This window comes from Pseudonaja textilis, chromosome 3, assembly GCF_049901715.1.
Source record: "Pseudonaja textilis isolate UNSWEBS1 chromosome 3, rPseTex1.2, whole genome shotgun sequence".
NCBI classification, from domain to species: Eukaryota; Metazoa; Chordata; class Lepidosauria; order Squamata; family Elapidae; genus Pseudonaja; species Pseudonaja textilis.
In genome coordinates, this window is record NC_141992.1 from 105,028,433 (window position 1) to 105,052,420 (window position 23,988).

The 23,988-nt window shown below is 39.3% G+C and overlaps 1 protein-coding gene across 3 annotated transcripts in view; it reads left to right on the forward strand.

Annotated features, from left to right (window-relative positions):
* The window catches only part of SUCO (SUN domain containing ossification factor), a 214,197-nt gene that overhangs the window by 136,864 nt on the left and 53,345 nt on the right, over positions 1-23,988 (forward strand). For all 3 annotated transcript variants that reach the window (XM_087932039.1, XM_087932040.1, XM_087932041.1), the window contains exon 14: positions 2,637-2,728. In XM_087932039.1, the coding sequence (XP_087788165.1) occupies positions 2,637-2,728 (92 nt within the window). The remainder of the gene's footprint in view (positions 1-2,636; positions 2,729-23,988) is intronic.

The following is a 23,988-nucleotide window of genomic DNA, read 5'->3' on the forward strand; positions in this document are numbered from 1 at the left end:
AATTGGCTCTTCCTGATCAGTAAGGATTTCCAGCTCCATTTTCCACCCGGGCTTACAGCTACCCTGGGTGAGGGTCACCCCCCTGGTTCTTCCATCCCAGTTGTCTCTTTTTCCTACACCAATAGACCATCGAGGCTTCATGGAACTTTCAAGGACAGCTTCAATGTCTTCAATGGGACATATGTAGCCAGTGTCAGGCTGGGTAGTGGTCAAGGTTTCTGCCCAGCACTTGGCTTTCCCTTGTTCGCTGCTTTGTTCGGACATTGGCACAGGATCCCCTCGGTAGACTAAAATTTGGAAGGGGAAAAAAATTCTCTCCAGTTTGACCACTATTGCAGAGCCTGCTTTATGTAAGGATCAGCCTCTCCCCCCTTATGAAGAAGTATAGACTCTTGAAAACTTTGTATTTCAAAAGGAACATTTTATTGAAAAGGGGTGAAAGCAAGTCAGAATTCAAAGCAGGCTTTGAGGTCCCTCATGGCATGAAACTAGGATAAAGGAAACTAGAGACCGCTCCCAACAGTCTGATGTGGATTGCACCAATACACAGGTGTGGAGATGTTGTTGTACCAGCCTCTCTGAGAAACAGATAAGAAGAGTTTTTCGGCCATCTTCCAGTGTTGCAATCCACATGGCCCTCCCTCCCTTAACATTCCCCAAGAGGTGAGAATTTTCCAGGCATCTGAGGTGCCAAGCAACGGTTATAAATCAGGTGCAAAGTTATACAAAAAGACAAGGCAAGAAATAGGATACATAGAGAGGAAAAGGAACCAAATATAACAAATCTACCCTTCTTCCACCGAAGAATGGGAGATACACGTATCTGACACCTGAGATCATTTTTCCCCTGAAACCTGAACCAGTCCCAGAAACTTTAATGGTAGAAGAGCAGCACTTTGAAATCAGGGAAATTCTAGACTCCCATAGACATAGGGAAACCCTTCAGTATTTGGTGGCATGAAGGATTTCCTGACAGTTCAGAATGAATGGATTTATCATTGCCATGTTAGAGCCCCTAGACTTATGAAATGTTTCCATAATCAGTACCCAGACAAACCCAAATGACATTCCTTTTGTTCTCTATTTCTTCTCCCCCTGTTTGTTCTGTTCTCAAGGACTAACAACGCTATTCAGAGCACAAGTCTGCCGCAGTTTTATCTGTGTGTCAGATCCACTATCCGCCATTCTGTTGGAAAGCCGGGGGGTGGGTGGGGAGTTTGCTGGCATTTTAGCTTGCTTTTTGCTTTTGCTGTGATCACTTGGGAATTGGGTGGGGAGCATCTTTGGAGACAGAAAGAAGGGGGAGTGTCTTCAGAGACAGAGCAAGCTCTCTCCCGGCCAGTTTCAGCCCATCTCCAAAGCCATCATGTCCTGAGGGTTAACTGTTATCTCTTCACACCTCAGAGATTCTCAACAACCTTGCAGCATCATACTGGTTGCTGGTGGACTATTTAGTGGGGTTGGGCTTGGGGAAACAAAAGAATGCCGTTTGCATTGTGTGTGGTTTTTCAGATTTTGCTTTATTCTCCTGCAATCGCTTTTCTCTCAAAGTTCTTTTGATTCAATTTAATGGATTAAGAATCCTGCTTTCCTGAGGGACTAGCTGAGGCAGTTCCTTACAGTAGTTTTGTCAAAAATTACATGAATGATGTGATCATGCTGTTAGTGCAGGAGCCTTCAAACTTGACAGCTTTAAGACTTGTGGACTTCAACTCCCAGAATTCCTCCTCCAATAATGTTAGCTCAGGAATTCTGGGAGTTGAAGTCTACAAGTCTTAAACTTGCCAAGTTTGAAGACCCTTGTGTTAGAGGATAGGGTCAGGCATTGTGCTAACCATTTAGCCAAGTTGTAGGTAGGGGTATCTTGTAGTGCTACAGTAGGTCTGAGGGGACTCTTTATTTTGTGTATGTTGGGGAATCCATAAAGTCTTGCTGGGGCGGTATCTGTTGCTTTCATTTTCCAACATTCTTTTTCTGTTATATAGTTTTGTTTGAGTTGGCTAAAGTAAGCATACAATTGTGTGACCATCATTCTCATCACTGATGTCTCTGCTGGCCCATATGTTGAGGAATCATTGAGCATGTCTTCATGTCATAATCTGTGTGGTTTATCACCATCGTTGAGCAGCCTTTATCTGCCAATAAAATAATGACCTGATCTTTCAGGTCTTTCAAGATGTGTTGCTCCATTGGGCTAAGTGTATTATTTGGTTTGTGTGTTACCAGCATTGCCGATAGTCTTTGTCTGATAACATGTTTTTTTGGCCCTTCTATCTCTGTTGAATATGAATTCTAATTTATGCACTACATAAATATGACACATTGAATAGCCCCAAGCATACACTCTGGTAGAGAGAAGGTCCCTGAGGATGGGCTCTAGCATGAGTCCGAAAGCTTGGAAAGCTAAAACTCTGATTTCAGTGACTGACCCAGATTGGATCTTGCAACATTATCCTGGGATACATATATTCACCTTCATTCATAGTCAACTCTGTGATAATCTTTAGTAAGAACCAGGGAAATGCATTGCACTTCAGTTTTATCAGTGTGCTAGTGTGAAATTCATCTTTTATGTAAAAGGAAACAGTCATGTTTTGTTACTTCTTTAACTAGTTTAATTAAAATATGATTTACAGAGTGTTTGGAACTAGCATGGTTGAAGAATATGAAGAAATTGCTGATTCACAATATCATTCTGAAAGGCAAGAACTCTTTGATGAAGATTATGGTAAGCAGTTGCTCACAATTTAAAATAAATTATAGTTACATAATAATCAAGGAAGGACTTACCTGGAAGACTTCATTTCATTTATATATAAATTAGAGAACAAATCTGAATTAATGAGTAAGTAGGGTAGTTAAAAGAACTGCAATTAATCCCGGCTGTGCAGAAACACAAGGCTGCGCCACCCACATGGCCTGTGGGAACCCTCCCCACTCACTCCTTATTCGGCAAACTTGCCTGCTAAATTGCTATTTTTCCGACCATCAGCTGTTCTGCTGTGCTGGGAGATTTAGATTAACTAGGAAGCAGGAAATGGTTGGATTTCTTGTTTTTTAGCTAGTCTTTAGACCTTCGGCTCTGCTTTTAAGCACAGCTGAACCTCCCTTAGGACTGAAGGTTCTATTATTCAGTGCAGACTCACGGCAAGCAAATTTGAGAGCCAATGTCAGATAGATCACTGAATGATTCTATGAGCAACTCAATCTGCCTGCCTGCTTTGCCTGATTTGGGGTAAAAGTTGCTCTTTTTTTAATAAAAAAAATTCAATATTTATATAAATATTTATAATATTTACATAAAAGCCATGCCCAGCCAGTCACATGACCATCAAGCCACACCCACAGAACCGGTTAGTGATCCCTGGGATTTAAAATTATGAGTTTGGTGATCCCTGAGGTCCAAAAGGTTGGCGACTCCTGTTCTAGTTCAACCCCACAAACAAACAGGAGACCCTACACCATTTCTGACAGGTGGCTGTCCAGTCTCGAAAGTTTCCACTGATGAAGCTCCCACAACTTCTGAAGGCAAGCTGTTTCATTAGTTGATTGTTCTCACTGTCAGAAATTTTTTCCTTGTTCAGTTTCCATCCATTATTCCTTGCCCGGCCTTCAGGTGCTTTGGAAAATAAAAGCTTGACCCCGCTCCTCTCTGTAGCAGCCCCTCAAATATTGGGAGACTGCTATCATATCTCCCCTGGTCTTTCTGTTCACTAGACTAGACATGCCCAGTTCCTGTAACAATTCTTTATATGTTTCAGTCTCCAGTCCCCAATCATCTTGGTTGCTCTTCTCTGCACTTTTTCTAGAGTCTCAACATCTTTTTTATAGTGTGGTGACCAAAATGGGATGCAATATTCAAGGTGTGGTCTTACTAAGCCTTTATAGAGTGGTATTAGTACCTCATTTGATCTTGATTGTATCCCTCTGTTAATACAACTTAGGATTGCATTAGCTTTTTGGGCTGCTGCCACATACTATTAACTCATATTTAATTGGTTGTCCACTAAGATTCCAAGATACCTCTCATAGTTATTACTATTAAGCTTGATTTCACCCAGTCTATATCTATACTTTTGGTATTATACAAGAATACTGTGATATCTATCACAAAATTTAACTTTTATTTAGAATGATGAGCAAGTTTCAATCAGCAAAACCTAATCACCGAACCGGTAGTAACACCGGTTGAATCCCACCCCTGTTTATAGTGTATCACAGAACATATAACCAAAGGGTTTGAAGCCCCCTGCTCAAAGCAAAGACCTTACATCAGGGGTCTTCAAACTTGACAGCTTTAAGACTTGTGGACCTCAACTCCCAGAATTCCTTCTCCCGTGATGTTAGCTCAGGAATTCTGGGAGTTGAAGTCCACAAGTCTTAAACTTGCCAAGTTTGAAGACCCTTGCCTTACATGATCCTGATTCTGAAATCTAGTTTTTAAAGTCTCCACTGATGCAACATCCACCCACTTCTGGAGGCAAGGCAATCCATTGATTGAAAATTTCAGAATCAGAATAGATCTGGAAGGGACCTTAGAGGTATTCTAGTCCAGACCCCTGCTCAAGCCGGAGTTCCGAAACCATTTCACACAAGTGTCTGTCCAGTCTCTTCTTAAAAACCTCCAGTGATGAAACGCCTACAATGTCTGAAGGCAAGCTGTTCCGCTGGTTAATTGTCCTCACTGTTAGGAAGTTTTTCCTTAATTCTAGGTTGCTTCTTTCCTTGAATATTTTCTCTCCATTGTTTCTTCTGCCTGCTGATGCTTTGGAAAATAACTTGACCCTCTCTTCTTTGTGGCAGCCCCTCAAATACTGGAACATTGCTATCATGTCACCGCTTCTTTTCTCTAGATTAGCCATATCCGGATCCTGCAACCGTTCTTCATATGTTTTAGTCTCCAGGCCTTTAATTGTCTTAATTGCAGTTCTTTGCACTTTTTTCAGAGTCTCAACATCTTTTTTCTAATGTGGTAACCAAAACTGGATGTAGTATTCCAGGTGTGTTCTTACTGAGGTAGTACTAGTACTTCACATGATTTTGATTCTGTGCTTCTTTATACAACCAAGAATTGTATTAGCTTTTTGGGCTGCTTCCGCGCACTGCTTGACTCATTAAGTGATCATCCACTAGGACTCCAAAGTCCCTCTCACAGTTATTGTTTTTGAGCCAGGTTTTGTCTAATCTGTACTTGTACCTTTGGTTTTTCCTGCCCAGGTATAAAAGCCTTGCTTTTCTCCACATTAAAATTCATTTTGTTGGATAGGTCCCATTATTGAAATTTGTCAAAATCTTTTTGGAACCTGAACTTGTCTTCTGGGATGTGACTATTCCTACCAGCTTTACTGTCATCTGAAAATTTCTATTCCTTTATCTAACAGATAACAGATAATCAGAGTTGGAAGGGACCTTGTAGGTCATCTAGCCCAAGCAGGAGACCCTACACCATTTCTGACAAATGGCAGTCCAATCTCTTCTTGAAAGTCTCAAGTGATGGCACTCCCACAACTTTCAAGGACAAGCTGTTCCATTGGTTGATTGTTCTCATTGTCAGAAAGTTTCTTATTTCCAGGTTAAATCTCTCCTTGTTCAGTTTCCATCCATTATTCCTTGTCTGGCCTACAGGCGCTTTAGAAAACAGCTTGACCCCTTCCTCCCTGTGGCAGCCCCTCAAATATGGGAAGACCGCTATCATAATTCCCCTGATCCTTCTCTTTACTAGACGAGCCAAGCCCAGTTCCTGCAACCGTTCATTGTATGTTTTAGCCCCCAGTCCCCTAATCATCCTGGTTGCTCTTCTCTGTTCTTTTCTAGAGTCTCAACATCTTTTTTATAATGTGGTAAACAAAACTGGATGCAGTACTCTAGGTGTGATCTTACTAAGGCTTTATTAGAGTGGAATTAGTACTTCCCTTGATCTTGATTGTATGCCTCTGTTAATACAATTTAGGATTGCATTAGCTTTTTGGGCTGCTTCTGCCACACTGCTGGCTCATATTTAGCTGGTTGTCCACTAAGACTCCAAGATCCCTATCACAGTTACTGCTATTGAGCCTGTTTTCACCTAGTCTATATTTGTACTTTTGGTTTTTCTTGCCTAAGTGTAGGACTTTACTTTTCTCTACATTGAACTTCATTTTGTTAGATACGGCCCAGTGTTCTAGTCTGTCAAGATCCATCTGGATCTTGAGCCTATCTTCTTGGGTGTTAGCTATTCCTGCCAGCTTAGTATCATCTGCAAATTTGATAATGTGGAATTGGATCTGATAAAGAGTATAAAAGGCATGGAGAGGCTGAGTCCCGACTGAGAAGAAGCCAAGAGAGGTGCTTGCTGGGTCAGAGGATCCTCCGCCCTGAGGGAAGCCTCGAAATGCAAACCCAGGCTATGTTTCAGATGTGGAAAGGAGGGCTATAGGGCTGCAACCTGTCAGGTGCCTAACCTCAAAGGTCCCAAGCCCATCAAAGACCAAAAAGACTCTGAAGAAGGCAAGGGAAAAGTCACGGGTGCACACCAAATCATAGAAGTATCCCCCAACCAGTGAGGGGGAGAGAACTCCAACTGCCACCGAAGCCAGGCTGACCCTTTCTGAAAGTGACAGTGAAGGGAAGGACAATTTGATGGTAAGTGGAACTGTTGCTCCTTTTATTTCCCTCATAGTGATGATAGTGCCCCATTCAGGAGTGAGAGTTGTAACGGCTCTAATAGACTTGGGATGTACCTGATGCTTAGTCAGCAGACAGTGAGGAGTTTAGGATTGAGAGTAATGAAGCTACACCAGCCCATGAAATTCCAACAGGTTGATGGCTCAATTATAGGAGGGCTGTCTGCTTCCTATCTGACCAAGCCAATTAGCCTGAGAATGGGGGTTCACAAAGAAATTACCCAATTCGTAGTGGCTCCGAAAATGGCAAAAGCCATGATATTGGGGTTAAAGTGGCTGAAGAAGTAGAGCCCAACAGTATACTGGGGAAGGGACAGGGGCCACTTAGTGATAACCTAGGAGAGCCTAAAATCTACAGGGAAGAAGCATAGCGAGCCCCAGCCACAATCGGGAGGAAAGGAAGGAAGTCCATCTGGGCCTGGTGCCTTTCCATTATTTTGCTTCTTGAGTGCTTCAATTAACTCCATCATCATTATATTGCTTTCTAACATTGTTTCAATCTCTTTAGGTACCTGAGGTAAATTAGCATTCTGTAAATACTGTTTAACTCTTTCCTCATCAATATTCTCTAGTGTGTATTTCCCATAATAATCTCGAATAATTTCCTTCTTCTCTTTTCTGCCATGGCAAACTTGGCCTTGGTCATCTATTAATTGCAATATTTTCCTTGATTCTTTCTCCTTTCTCAATTTATATGCTAACCATCTACCTGGTTTATTTGCATCTTCAAAATAGTTCAATTTGGCACCCTAATTTTTTGTGCTAATTCTTCTTTTTCTATTAGACCCATTTTATGTTTGGTTATATCCATTTTTAACTTAATGTCCTTTTTCTGTGGCATTTTCTGTACCTCTTTTTCAAGTCCTTCATACTCATCCTCAAATGCCTTAGAGGCTAATCTTTTCATGGTATTTCTTTTCCTTGTAGAGTCTATTATCAAGACACTGGCATATGCCTTCATTGTACCGCATACATTCTGGATTGATGTATCTTCTTTTTTGTTTTCTCCAAAGAAACAGGCCAATTCTTTCTCCATCCACTGTGTGAAGTCTTTTCCCTTTAAAATAGTATTATTTAACGTCTGTCTAGATCTTCTTTGTCTTTTCCATTTAATTGTCATTAGATTGTGATCTGCCCAAGTACTTGTTTCAATATTTATTGCTTGAATATTAGTTAACAGTTCTGTTGACATCCATATCATATCTATTCTGGACCATGATAAGTGTCTATTTGAGTCGAAGGTGTATTGTTTAGTTTTAGCATTTCTTTCTCTCCATGTATCTTTTAAGTTTATTTCATCTACCATTTTAAAAAAAGATTTAGGGAGAGTCTTTCTATTTTGCTTTATTGTTTTCTGTGTTGTGTAGTCCAATTTATTGTCTACAATTCCATTGAAGTCTCCCATCATAATGATATTAGAATAGTCCAGTTCAATTATTTTCATATGTAATTTTTTATAGAATTCTTCTTTATTGTCATTCGGGGCATAGATTGCAATCAGGAGTGTTTTCATATTATTGTCCATTATTTCCACCATTAATATTCTTCCGTCGTCATCAGTATAAATCAATTTCACTGAGATGGTCTCTTTAATATATAAAACCACTCCTCTTTTCTTACATTGTGTCAAGGAAGTGAATATTTTCCCTAATTTTGGCTGTATCAACAATTATTCATATTGTTTTTTAATATGTACTTCTTGTAGGCAGATTATATCAAATTTTAATTTCTCTAATTTATGAAAGATTTTCCTTTTAACGGCTGAGTTAATTCCATTTATATTAATTGTAATCAATTTTTTCTCTTCCATGGTTATATTTTGTAATTAGGTTTGACAACTCTCATGGATCTTGGTTCATGTTATTCTTTGGCTTCCTCCTTTCTATCTACTGCACCTTCTTCTTTTTCAGTTGTCATTTGGGAGTCCTCTTGGAATTCAATTAGTGAAATTTCTTTTTCTGCCTCTTCCTCCCCTCTGAAAAATTCTGTGTAAAATGATTCAGCTTTCTCAATTGAATCAATTCTATATCTCTGTTCTTGCCATGTAAACATTAAACCTTCTGGAATCAGTCATCTATAATTCACCTCTTTTTTAAGCAACAATTTGGTCAAGAATCGGTATTCTCTTCTCTTCTCATCTCTCTCACTCTTCTGGGTACTTGTTTCAAAACCACAATCTCCTTATCTTTATATTTCAATGTTTTCTCTCTTGCCACTTGCAATATTTGCGTTTTAATGGCTTTCTTTGTAAACCTGATGTGAACTTCTCTTGGTAAGCTATTTCTCATCACATATCTTGTGAAGACTCGATAAACCTCATCTATTCCATCCATCATCTTCTCTTCAGTTATTTCCAAAGCTTCAGCCAATATTTCTATCATTATTTCAGCTAGATTTTGTCCTTTTTCTTCCTCTATGTTTTGGAATCTAAGATAGAATTCTGATCTATCCATCTCCCATCTCAACATACCACTTTTATCTTGTTCAACCACTGTTAATCTATTATCAATATCCCCAATCTTCTTGTCTCTTTGTTTATCTTCTTCTTCAATTTTTTGGAGTCTCATTATATTTCATCATCATTTGTTCGATGTTCTCCACTTTTTCATTGGTTTTCCCTGTTCTTTGTTCAATATTCTCTGTTCTTTGTTCAATGTTCTCTATTCTCTTTTCAATATTCTCTGATCTTGTTTGAATATTTTGAATTCCTTGCATAATCTTCTGTAGGGTCACTTTTTCTTGTTCTTTTTCTTGCCCTAACATTGTCTGTATTGAACGTTGTCCTTCAGATGGTGGAGAGGAAGAAGTAGAAGTTGAGGGACCAGGAGCTGTTAATTTCCTACTCATTTTGAGCAATTCAAAAATTTCAGGTTCTTCTAGATCTTAATCCAATTGTGAAATAACCAATTGCAGTTCCAAGTAAAAATAGTAGGAAAAAAGAAGCCAAATAGTAATAATAATAAAAAAGAAAAAAAAATCTTCAGGTTCTTGTATACCTTAATCCAATCGGTTGGTTAGATAACAATAAAAATTCAAAAATGAATTTTTGAAGGAAAAGACCATAAACACACACACAAAAAGAAAAAGTTGTAAAATCCTAAAAAAATCCTTAAAAATCCTGTAAAATTCCAAAAAAGTGAAGAATAAAAGGCTATGGATGCATAAAAATAAACCCCCCAAAAAGAAAAAATCAATATGGAAGGTAGATGGAAAGACAGAAAGGGAGAGAAAAAAAAGCTACTCCCTTAAAAAGAAAAAGAAGGGAAACATTAATACTAAAACTTTGCCTTTAAAATAAAAAGCAAGCGTAGAAATTTAACTTCCAAAGACAAGAAAAAACAAACAAAGACAAGTTCCAAAGAGCAAAAAATCCAAATAGTTATTACAAAAAAAAAGTAAACTGATGAGGAGGGGTAGCACAGCTTAGAAAAATTAAAAAGAGCACACTGCACTTTGTTTAATTATCCAATTATCTTATTATAATTCTCTTCTCCAAAGACTTATCACCTTTTCTTTTCCTATAAGCTTCAACACCAGACTCCAGCTGTTGATAGAAACCCAGAAGAGCACCTGCAATAATATTCTCCCATGCTCTTCCCTCTATCTTATTAAACAGCAATGTCCTTGAAAAGAAGTCTCAGTTCTTTCTCAGCTTTGTCTGGTCAAAAGAGAGATAGAATATTTCCAAGCCTCTAGTTGGCAGTGTTACAAAGTTTCTTTAGCTTTCACTTTCCCCCTCCTTTTCCAAGTAAAATATAATAAGAATTAATTTAAAAAAGAAAAAGATTTTTTTTAAAAAAAAATAACTAAAAGGGAGTCTCTGGCTTAAAATATTATAAAGTCAAAAAGGAGAAAAAAAATAGATAAAAAGAAGAGAAAAAAAACCAGTCCAGTTTCAAAATATAAGATCACGTGTAGAAAATCTAGCAATGAAAAAAAAATAAAAATATTACTTTGACATTCCTGTTTAAAATCACCGCTTAATCAATTCTGTCAAAACTTTTACAGATTCTTTCTTTTCCTTAGGGTGTCCTTTCAAATCTTAAAATAAAGAAAAAGTTCTCACCAAACCAGCACACTCTCTCTTTCCATTCTCTTTCGTTTCGGAGCTATCCCAACTTCAGCAGCTTTAATGGCTGCCTCTTTGCCGCTGGCAAAAAGAGCTTCTCCTGGATCTACCAGGGACTTTGCGGTATCCCTGGGATCGACAGGATGCTCTCTTTACATTCACCGTCTCTTTGAGACAGTTTAGATCCACTTGGACCATCCAGGAGCAAAGATATCGGCAGCGATCTCAGACCTCCAAGATCGCATGCCGTATCGTCGCGACGCCAGCTCCGCCCTCTCGAACGGAAAATAATTATTGAAATATTGAATAAGAAACACAGAAACATATTGTTGATTAGATAGGCTGGAGTCTTTACCAGGATCTTCAATCGGTCTTTATCCCAGTCCACTATTCCATCTTGTTTGAAGGCTTCCACCTTTGTTCTGCTGCCAAAGAAGTTTCCTATCAATAACCTCAACGATTACAGACCAGTGGCACTCACTCCTATCATCATGAGGTGCTTTGAGAAATTGGTCTTCCGGCACATCATTTCTGGTCTTCCACATACATTTGATAAACATCAGTTTGCATACAGAAAAAATAGATCTACAGAGGATGCTATAGCCATCACTGTTCACACTCCTAACTCACCTAGAATAGCAGGAGAGGAGCGGGGCTATGTGAGGATGCTTTTTGTGGATTTTAGTTCTGCGTTTAACACAATTCTTCCACATAGACCAGTGTCTAAACTTCTGGACCTTGGGCTTTCTTATTCAATCTGCCTTTGGATTGTGGATTTCCTGTCTGGCTGCTCACAGAGGGTCAGATTAGGTAATCATAGTTCTTCAGCCCTTATTCTTAACACTGGTACACCACAGGGTTGTGTGTTGAGTCCCTTACTCTATACTCTTTATGTGCATGACTGCATTCCCACTCATGCTAGTAATACTATTGCTAAATTTGTAGATGATAAGTGGGACTTATCTCTGGGGGGGGGATGAGTCTGCCTACTGAGATGAGGGTAGACCGGTTGCTTTCATGATGTGGAGACAATAACTTGGTCCTCAACACCAATAAGACCAAGGAGCTTAAAGTGGATTATAGAATGAACAGATCAGATATCCAGCCCTTGCTTATCAATGGAGACCGAGTGGAACAAGTGGCCAGTTTTAAGTTTCTGGGTGTTACCCTAAAAGAGGACCTGACCTGGGGTGCCCACATTGCAGCCCTGATCAAAAGGGCCCAGCAGAGATTATACTACCTGAGACTTCTCAAAAAACAACAACTGAATGAAAAACTGCTGGTGACCTTCTACTGCTGCACCATAGAGAGCATTTTAACATGCTGCACCTCTGTCTGGTTTGCCAATTGCACAGTGGCAGATAGGAAAGCACTCCAGAGGGTTAATGTCATTGCCCAGAAGATCATTGGTTGCCCACCCCCCTCTTTGGAAGAGCTTTATAACTCCCTCTTTCTTAAGGAAGTTCAAAACATTGTCAAGGATCCATCTCATCATAGGAACCCCCCCCTTTTTTAATTATTACCATCTGGCAGACAGTACAGAATAATAAAAACAAGGACAAATAGACTGAAAAACAGCTTCTATTCCAGGACAGGATCTCTTTTGAATTCTGCTGTATAGTGTAGTGTTGGTGTGGTGTCAGGGGTTTCTGGTTCAGTGTGTGAAGGGTGAAGGATGTGTGTTTGTGTTTATTTTCATGGTAATGATGTGCACTGAAGATGGTGTTTGATTTCGTTGTACGAGGTGCAATGACAATAAAGTAAACTAAGTAATAGTTTCATTTTTCAGAACTAGAAATTGGTCTTTAGAGAGAATAAGATAGTGAGTGATATTAATGTTGATAATATAAAAGAGAACAGAAACAGAATTTTAGTGATCTTCTATAACTGATGGAGAACCTATGGCACGCATGCCACAGGTGGCACGCAGAGCCATTTGTGTGGGAGCGTGAGCCCCTTCCAAAGTTACCTGCACTGTGCATGCACGCACCTCCCAGCTGATTTTCGGCCCGTTTGAGGCCGTTTTCATCTTCCCAAGGCTCAAGGGAAGCCTCTGCAGCCTAGGGAGGCCAAAAAATAGGCCTTCCAGAAATACCGGAAGTGCTGAAATGGGCCCATTTTCAGCCTCCAGAGACTTCCCTCGAGCCTCAGGAGGGCTAAAACAGCCTCCCCTGAGCTCCACAGCCCTACGGAGGCTGAAGACAGGCACTTCTGGTATTTCCAGAAGTCCTGTTTTTAGCCCTCCGAGGCTGCAGAAGTTTCCCTCAAGCATCTGGAGAGCAAAAGCGGCCTCAAACAGCACGAAAATCAGCTGGGAGGTGCATGCATGTGCAGTGCAGATAAAGGGCAGGGCGGTGTTGCACGCACTTGTGCAGGGTGGGGTGCATTGCATTGTGGGTGCTGGCATGCATGCATGTGCACTATTGCATGCGTGCATGCTTTTGACACACCACAAAAAAAAAGGTTCACCATCACTGTTCTATAAATTAAAACATTGGATTTAAAAGAATCAAGACAGAAAGGTAAGATTTAATATTGCTAACTATAAAGTGATTGTATGACAATTTGGGAAAGTATTTATCAAATTTTAGGAGAGAAAAAAAAAATTCTGAAAGAGATGACCAACATAATGACAACTACTTCGAGAGCAGGGAAGAAAACATCTTCAAATTCATCAGCAGCAACAGCATCTCCATCAACCCAGAGAACAATTGATGGAATGCTAAATGCAGAAAAATCAAGTCAACCACAAAATATGCCAACAATGCAATCAACACTGATAATGATTCAAGAAACGATGGTGAAGTTGCAGGAGACAATGTCGAAAAACCATGAGGAATTGACCAGTAAAATCCAAAAGCTAGATAATAAATTTGACTCTAAACAAGAAACGATTCAGAAAAATGAGCAAAAAATTAAAACAGTAGAAGTAAAAGCAGAAAGAACAGAGAAAAAATTAGATCAGGTTGATCAATGCATGATGGAAATAAATAAGAATTTGGAAGATTCCCTGGTCTACCTGGAGATGGACCAAGCCTCTTTCTATTTATGATTTCAGAATATAACAGAGGCTAAAGATGAAGACCTGGGAAAATTGATGGTGGAACTGATAGCAGAAACCCTGGAAAAAGACACCCAAGAGGTTATAAGAGAGAGAGAGACCAAGTCTACAGGGTCCAGACTGATTATGCCAAAAGACATCAGCTACCCAGAGAAGTGCAGGTCAGATTCTCCCAGAAGAACGTCAGGGACATAATACATAAAATAACAAGGGAGGAGCCTATAGTGTATAAGGACAAAGAAATTATCACTCTCAAACAAATGCCAAGGCAAGTTAGAGAACAACATAAAGATTATCGTTACCTGGCAGTACAATTAAGCAAATGAAACATCTTGTTTTGATAGATCATTCCAGAAGGTATGCTGGTTTCATAGCAGGGAAAAAAGATAAAAATAGACAACCTGGACAAAGCCCAAAAATTCTATGACCAATTTACAGGAATGGAAGAAAATGACAGCAGTAGACAGAAGCGAGAGGAAGGAAGCCAGGAAGAAGGCCAGATAGAATCAGAGGTAGAAGACCAGGAAGATAAGACAAAAGAAACACAAGAAACCCAAAAAGAAGAAGGCATTAGAACCAGTTCCCAAAAGAAAAAAAAAACTAACAGGAACTAGACGTAGATAGACTAATAAAAAATATGGAAAAAGAACTAAAACTATTGTCAATAAATGTAAATAGATTAAATGCTGTAGTTAAGAGAAAAGAAATACTATCAAAACTGATTAAGCAAAATATAGATATTGTGTGCCCCCAAGAGGTACATATCAAGAATCAAGATAAAAAGTATTTAGAATTTAATAAATTGGGGAAACTCCATACTGCATTGGCTGGGGGGGAAATGGGTGGTGGTGATATATATTAGGGAAGAGATAGAAGCAAAGCAAATTTACATAGACGTTAAGGATAGAATATTAATGCTAGAGATAAAAGACAGACAGATATTACTAGTAAATATATATGCACCTAACCAAAACCAAAAAGAATTCTATAGAAAACTTCATGAAAGAATTGTTGAGACAGGTCAGAAAGATATATGCATAGTCGGAGACTATAATGGAATAGTAGAGACTATAAAAGACCGTCTGTGATAATAAAAAATTGAAAAAAAGGAATATACTGCCACAAACATTTTTTTGATATGACAGAGGAATTGAACCTAATAGATGTATGGAGAACATTAAACCCCATGGAACAAAAATTTACGTACTACTCAAATCCACATGAATCTTATTCAAGAATTGATATGGTATGGACAAATATTGACTTAGGTAAAGAAATAGAGAAAATTGAAATTCTCCCAAACACCTGGGCTGATCACAACCTCATTAAAATAAATTGGAGAGGCCAGAAAAAGAAAAGAAAAAAAATGGACATTGAGACCCCAGATATTATTACAAGAATTTATTTTTAAAAAATTCAAAGGAATTGACAATATTTTTGATATAAATAAAAAACAACAGACATCTTTGCAAACCCTATGGGACACGATGAAAGCATATACTAGAGAGATAATATCTTGCATGGGAAAAAGGAATAAGAAAAGGGAGCAACAAAATACTGTACATTACAATTAGAAATTGGAGATTTAGAAAAATTAATGCAGAAAAACCCAGGGAGTAATCAAATTAAAGAACAAATTAATTTGGCCAAACACAAATTATATTTATTAGAACAGGAAGATATTGTAAGGGATCTTAAATTTATGAAGCAAAATTATTTTGAAAATGCAAACAATCCAGGAAACATGACTGACCTATAAATTGAAAAAAGAAAAAGAAAAAAAATAATACACCAGGTTCAAGATGATTTAGGAATATTACAGAATAATGAAGAAGAGGAAAAAAAGATTGCTCTAAAATATTTTGAAGATCTCTATAAACAAAAAATAATAGAAACAGACAAAATAGATCAGTTTTTAAAAACAGATAGAATGTCACCAATTGAGGAAGAAAAAAGGAACATATTAAATAGAGAAATTACATTAACAGAATTAAAGGAAGCAATCCAAAAACAGAAGGCAAGTGAGACCCTGGGACCAGATGGTTTACCAATAGAATTATATCAAAAATTAGAATCATTGGAATTAGTATTACTGGAAGTATGTAATGAGGCTTTGTTAAATGCAAAAATACTGGAATCATAGAGGGAATCATATATTACCTAGATATCGAAAGAAGGTACTGATGTTAATCAAATCAAAAATTATAGACCAATATCGCTCTTGAATGCCAACTACAAAATTTTTATGAGTATTATTGCAGGAAGAACAAAAATGATTTTAAACAAAATTATGCATAGTGATCATAATGGATTTCTACCACAAAGACAAATAAGAGACAATATTAGAATAGTAATGAACATATTAGAATATTATGAAATGCAACCAGGAAGACCCTTGTTTTTCTGGACGCACAAAAATCATTCGATAATCTAAATTGGGAATTTATGGTGCGTCAAATTGAAACAAAATTTGGAGACAGATTTGAAAAATTAATAGAAACAGTTTATTCTTCCCAAAAGGCCAATGTAATAATAAATGGAGATATAACTAAGGTATTTAGAATAACGAAAGGAGTTTAACAGGGATACCCATTGTCACCTCTGCTCTTTATCTTGACACTAGAGACACTATTAATAAAAATTAGGAATAATTCAGAACTACAGGGAATAAAAATTAAAAAAGAGTATAAATTACAAGCATTTGTGGATAATTTGAATTTTTTATTGAAGAGCCACTAGAATCAGGCCCAATTTTGATAGAGGAATTAGAAAAATATGGAGAGATTTCAGGATTTAAAATCAACAGAGACAAAACCAAAATGCTAGTGAAAAACAACAATTAAAAATAAAAAGCAGTTAGAAAAAGTAATGGGATTACAAATCACAAAAAAATTAAATATTTAGGAATATGGTTAACAGCAAAGTGCTCCTCAATAAGAGAAGACAATTACACCACATTATTCAATCAAATTAAAAAAGATTTGGAAAAATGAGGGACTCTACAATTATCGTTATTAGGAAGAATAGCAACTATAAAAATGAATGTTCTGCCAAAGATTTTATACTTATTTCAAACAACTCCAACAAAATTAGATAAGAATTTTTTAGAGAACTAAATAGAATAATCACAAAATTTGTTTGGGCAGGCAAAAAAGCACAAAAAAAGTTAAAAGATTTACAGGATAGTAAGAGCAGAGGTGGCCTTGAGCTTCCAGATTCAGAACTATACTATAAGGCGGCAATACTTGCATGGATACGAGATTGGATTAATCTAAAGAAAAAAAGAATATTAACTATAGAAGGGCATGACATACAAAGAGGATGGCATGCCTTCCTATGGGATAAAGAAAGCAAGCCGTATCTATACTTCTGTAGACATAAAATAAGAAATGTGCTGATACAATCATGGAGACAAATAAAGAATAAATTGTTAGGCATCCAGAAATTGTCCATGGTAATTAATCACTCCGAGACAAGTATAATCTCCAATTGATTTATTAGAACGGCTCTGGTACGTCTATGGAATTTCCCAAACTAAAAGTCATTTCCAGCGTGCTTCACAAAATCCACCTTCTCTCCTCCCACTTCTTACACTTCATTAATCATGAGAATCAATTAACTGCAGCTGGAATTTTTTAACATGACATACCAAATAACCTTGAACTTTCCAACTCCTCCACCCCCTTTTTCTCTTATAACATTCTTGGCAGCTAAATCTCAGAGCTGACAGTCCCCCCCCTTGAAAACTCCCCCCTCCTAAAAGAAAAACAACCAAAACAGATATAGGGGTTAATACATTGTCTTTAACCCCCTCCCCACTCCATGAGGACCCTTTGGTTTGTGAGGAAAATCCTCATGGAATTGGGTAACCAATTGATCATCATGAACATCCCAACTGTTTACCCAACTAGCATCTGAGAGTGGGTATCCCTTCCATAAGACTAAATATTGCAATCGTCCACAGTGTAATCTAGAATCAAGAATTTTGTCAATTTCATAATGTGTTTCCCCCTGTACCATTAATGGGTCAGGGGGAGTGATTGGCACTGGTCTTATCATTGATGTAGCAGCTGGTTTTAGCAAACTACAATGGAACATTGGATGAATCTTCCCTAATAGTCGAGAAAGACTCAATTGGACAATGACTGGATTGATTATCTTTGAAATTGGGAACGGACCCAAGAATTTTGGGCCCAATTTCTTACTAGGCAGTTTCAACATAAGACAAATATACTTTGTCTCACACTTTAAAGGGCGGTTGAAGGAATCTGTTTATCTGCCTGTTTCTTATAAAAATTTTGCAGCTTCTGTCAAAGTTTTTTTGTATCTTCCCACCCTTTCTTTAATGAGTTCATCCATCCTGTTAAGGACATGGATATGGGAGGTTGTCTAGGTAACTCTGGCATCGGGACAAAGTCCATTCCAGTGTTGATTTGGAATGGAGTCAACCTCGTGCTGCTATGTACTGCATTATTGTAAGCAACCTCTGCAAAAGGTAATAACTCAGCCCAATTTTCTTATTGATAATTTACATAGCATCTAATCTATTGTTCAATCATGGTGTTGGCCCTCTCCGCTGCTTTGTTACAAGCCAGATGGAAAGCTGATGATAATCCTTGGGAGGACCCAATGGACTTCAAAAATTCCCTCCAAAATTTTATGGTAAATTGTACCCCCCCTGATATTATTCTATGTGGTACTCCATGTAGTCTATAGATAAGTTTCAAAAACAGCTTTGCAAGCTTCGTCGCAGATGGAAGTCCTTTACAGGCTATAAAGTGGGCCTTTTTAGAGAAAAACTCAATTACTGTCCAAATGATCGTATTCCTTTCACTCTCAGGTAATTCCACAATAAAGTCCATTGCAATTTCTTCCCACGGTTGGGTTGGTTCAGCGACTTGTTGGCCAGGAGTTTTTCCAGTTCTGTGTTTCATTGTGGCACAAATTGAGCAACTTTTTACATAGTCCTTGACATTAGGCTTCATTTTTGGCCACCAGAACTGTCTTCTTAGTAAATGTAGGGTTTTTAAGAATCCAAAGTGGCCTCCCAGCCGGGAGTAGTGGCTATGCTTTAGTACCAGTAGTCTTAGGGTTGTGGGTACATAAAGCTTAGTCCCTTTCCAAGCTAGTCCCTCATTCACTGTTAACTCGTTTTGATGGTCCAGAAACCAAGGATCGGTCAATAGGGCTGTTTTCAATTCTGCAGTCAGCTTATCTTCCAGGTGTTTGGGGTTGAGGTTGGCTTGGGCTCGAGTAGTTACTTGGCCTGCTGATTGAGTTCCTGAAATTAAGGCTTGTACTATTTCCTCTCAATGGCTGTCAAACTGAGGTTTTCTGGATAGGGCATCTGCCAATACTTTTTTCCCTCCGGGGATATATTTAATGTTGAAGTTGAATTGCTTGAAGTATTGGGCCCATCAAACTTGTTTGGGAGATAATCTCCTAGGGGTCTTTAGAGCCTCGAGGTTTATGTGATCAGTCCATACCTCAAAAGGCTCCTGCACCCCTTCTAGGAAATGCCTCCAAGTTAATAAAGCCCATCATACAGTGAATGCTTCTTTCTCCCAGACCACCCATCTTTGTTCTGTGTCCATCAGTTTTTTGGACACAAAAGTGCAAGGCATCAGTCGGTTTTGAGAGTCTTTTTGCAGTAGAAGGGCTGCCACCACTGCATCACTTGCATCAGTTTTGACAATAAAAGGTTTGGTTGCGTCTGGGTGTTAGAGAATGGGCTCAACTGCGAAGAGGTGTTTTAAGGTCTTGAAAACTTTCTGACAATCCATGGTCCATGCCACGGGTTGATTTGGCTTCGGTTTGGTGGGTGATGGGCCCGTTTTTAATAACTCCGTAAACGGGAGGGCAACTTCAGCAAAGGACGGAATGAATTGTCTATAGAAGTTGGCAAACCCTAAAAAACGTTGAAGTTGTTTTCAGGTTCTGGGCAGTTGCCAGCCCAGCACCACTTTCACCTTTCCGGGGTCCATTTCAATTCCCAGGTTGGATATTTGGTAGCCTAAATAATCCAGTGCCTCTTTGTGGAATTCGCATTTTGAGAGTTTCACATATAATTTGGCAGCTAGAAGTTTTTCTAGGACTTGTCGGACCAATTGAACATGTTCTTCCATGGTTTCGCTGAAGATAAGGATGTCACCCAGGTACATGAGGACCCCCCAATAAAGGTGCGGGTGTAGCACATCATTGATGAGCTGCATAAACACTGTGGGAGCCCCCTGAAGTCCGAAAGGCATGACTTTGAATTGGAAGCTACCCAAAGGGCAGTTAAAAGCTGTTTCCACTCGTCTCCCTCTTTGATGCAGACCTGGTAGTAAGCTTCCCTGAGATCTAGCTTGGTGAATACCTTTCAACCTGCCTTTCAGCAGGTGGTTCAATAAGTCCTTCATGAGAGGGAGAGGATACATGTTTTTGATGCATACTGTGTTCATGCCTCTAAAGTCAATACACAATCTCAACCCGCCATCTTTCTTCTCCTTGAACAACATGGGGGCAGGTAATCTTGATTTGGCAGGTTCAATAAAACCTCAGTCCAAATTCTGGTCGATGTATTTCCTTAATTCAGTTGTTTCACCAGGTGTCATGGAATGCATCTTTGGTTTTAGTAGTTTCGCCCTGGGTTCTAATTCTATGGCGCAATCAGTGGCTCGATGGGGAGGGTAAAACATTACACTCTTTTTCACTGAATGCTTCAGCCAAGTCTTTGTATTGGTCGGGTATCTGGGGGTTATCTGAGAGAAGGTGGGATGCCATGGATGCTGGCTCAGGTTTTAGGTTCAAGTTGACTGGTGGTTTTGTAGTGGACAGAAGAGGGGGCAGTGGGCTCAGTCCAATGAGGATTTTCCTGAATCCATCCTCCCATTTGATCATAGGGGCCCATTTGTCTAGCCAAGCAAGTCCCAATATGATTGATTCTGACATCCTGGGGGCCACTATGAAGCGTATGAGTTCGCGATGGGGCCCTAATTCCATCTTGATCAATTCTGTCATTTGGGTGGCTGGGGTCCCCCCAATTAATGTCCCATCCACTTGCTCAAATCTGATTGGGCGTTTTAGTGGGTTAGTCTTTATGCCCAATTGTTCAACGATAGGGAGTCCAATAAGGCAGCAGTCGCCAACTGGTGGGCCGCGGAAATTCTATGGAAATTTCCCAAACTGAAAGTCATTTTCAGCGTGTTTCACAAAATCCACCTTCTCTCCTCCCACTTCTTACACTTCATTAATCACAAGAACCAATTAACTACAGCTGGAATTTTTTAATGCGACATACAAAATAACCTTGAACTTTCCAACTTTTCCACCCTTTGTCCCTTATAACATTCTTGGCAGCTGAATCTCAGAGCTGACATAAATATTATTGGAAAATTCCAAACTGGGTATCTCCACCCCAATATAATGGAGGTTATGAAAACGGCCAGGTATAGGGAAATTTTAGATGACCAAAGGAACTTAAAGAGAAATTGGAAAAGCAGTGAATAAAACTGGATTGGTGGACCTATATGCAAATTCAAACAAGATATAAAAAAAGACAGTGAGGAATTTGGTATAGATAATGAATTACAAAAACTAGATAAAATCTTGATCAGCCCAGATGAGAAATTATTATGAAAGTTATATAAACATTTATTAGAATTTGAAAGAGCAGAAGAAATTGTGAAAGGAACAATGATTGCATGGGGTAGGAACGTTGGACATACTATTGATCTGGAAGAATGGGAAAAGATCTGTAATGTGAATTATAAAATAACAAAATCAGCGGTATATAAGGAAAACCAACATAAAATGCTCTATTGTTGATATTTGGCACCCTCAGGACTGAATAAGATTTACCCAAATTTAAAACCAAATTGGTGGAAGTGTGGGCAGCAAGGTACCTTCTTTCATTCTTGGTGGACATGACCCAAAGCGAAAAAATACTGGAAAATGATTCAAACATGGTTAGAAGAGTTAACTAAAAACAAAATTGATTTTGTCCCAGAATTATTCCTTTTAGGAATAATAAAAAAACCTATAACAGAAAGACAAAATATATTACATATATTAACAGCAGCAAGAAATTCATATGCTCAGTACTGGACGAAAAAGCTCCATACCACCTGAAGGCTTAATAATTAAAAAAAAAAAATTAGAGTGTGTCGAAATGGATAAATTAACTATGGAATTAAAAAGGTAAACAGACACAGAATACAATGCAGTATGGGAAACATGGTTTATTTGGATTGATAATACGTATAAGAATAGAAAATGTAAATAATGTATATAATAAATAAGAGAGTATGGAAATATTATGTATTGTAAGTTTTGATAGGATACATAAATGTATATGTAATGTCACAGCGCTGTTTAATAACTATTGGTATTATGTATAAATGGAAAAAAAACTCAATAAAGCATTTTTTTTTTAAAAAAAATAGAGTAACCACAGGAATAGAACTCGTGCCCATGCCAGAATATCCAAAGGACCTCTTTTCTCAGTAACTCTTACGAAGTGGATGGATTTCCTAAAAGGGGTGTCAGCTGGATCTCCAGCATGGGTTTTCCCTTTGATGCTTGGTTGCTATCGGCAGGTTTTTTGGGTTTGGGAAGTGAGCTGATGTTATAAACTAAAAGGGAGGTTTGCTCTCATGTATTATTGCACTGCTGAATGAAGTTGTATACACTCAGTCAAGGCCAACCGTCCTAGAACTCCAGATGCACAAAAACACGAGAAGAAGTGCTCTACATGACCCTATGCAGAACGTGGATTCAGCTTGGGTTCCTGGGGAGAGGCATCTGGGGAAACTTTCAATGTGTAATTTTCACGCCTTTTGGATCAGATCTTTTTTTTTTTTTTTTGCTGCTATCATTTTAAACTCAGTAAAAGTACCTCTTTTCTACTTCAATGGAGTTGGTGGGGGGTTTCTTTCTTGGGTTTTGAACGGAGGCAGGATAAAAAGAAGGCTCCTCAAAAAGAGTTCAAGGTGTGGGGGAGAATTTGTGTTTAACCACTAAGTACTACTTAAGGCTAAGGCAACCGTGCAGAAAGTTAGGTCCAAAGTGGTGGGATTAAAAAATCCCAGCAACCGGTTCTCTGCCCAGTTGCTGGGTGGGAGTTGTCATGGTGGGCATGGCCTACAGGAACTTCCTGTTTCCGGCTTCTGGTGGGCCTCCAGAACCCGGGAGTGGCCGTTTTTGCCCTCCCAAGGGTTCTGAGGCTTCTCCTGGGCCTCTAGGAGGTCAAAAATGGTCTCCCCTGGGCTCTGGAGGCCCACCAGAAACAATAGACCATTTCCAAACTTCTGGTACTTCCAGAAGGGCCATTTTTCACATTTCCAAGGATTTGGAGGCCTTCCCCGGACACTTGGGAGAGCAAAAAAGGCTTCCCCCGGGCTCTGGAGGCCCACTGGAAGCTGGAAACAGGTCCATTTCTGGACTTCTGGAAGGCCCATTCTTCCTACTCGAGAGCCTCCATGCAGACCCTGCACTTATCTCCATTGAAAATGTGCTCCGTGGAGACTCCTGGGAGGGGAGGGGTGAGTATATACCATGTTTTCCCCAAAATTAGAGACAACCAGAAAATAAGCCCTAGCATGCCTTTTCAGGATGCTTGTCATATAAGCCCTACCTCCAAAATAAGCCCCAGTTAAGATCATCAGCCCTGGGGGGACATGGCCAGCTCAACATCGTTTGCAGGGGTCGCCTGTGGCATCAGAGAAGGGAGTCTTAGCTGCCTCTTGGGGGCACCAGACACACTGCACAGCTGGCCCCCCACTCCATCCCACCATCTGTTTTTGCTTGCCTGTGTCAGATTGCGTGCCTCCCTCCGCACCTCTGCCTCTGTCTGCTGCTTGGAGGGCTGGGCCAGCAGTTGCAGCGCTTAAGAGTCTGACAGGCATCCTGAAAAGGCATGCTAGGGCTTATTTTCTGCACTGTGCAACTGCTGGGCCAGCCCTCCAAGCAATAGACAGGCAGAGGTGTGGAGGGAGGCATGCAAGGAACCATGCCTCTGTCTATTGCCCTCCAAGCAATAGACAGAGGCAGAGGTGTGGAGGGAGGCATGCAAGGAGCTGTAGCTGCTGCTGGACATTGTCGACCCTCGCACACCTGCCGCCTCTTGTACACACCAGGGGGGATGAGGCACCATACTTGGCCAGATCCTTGCAATCACCCTGATACATTATTTTTCCCAAAAGCCCTAATGTATC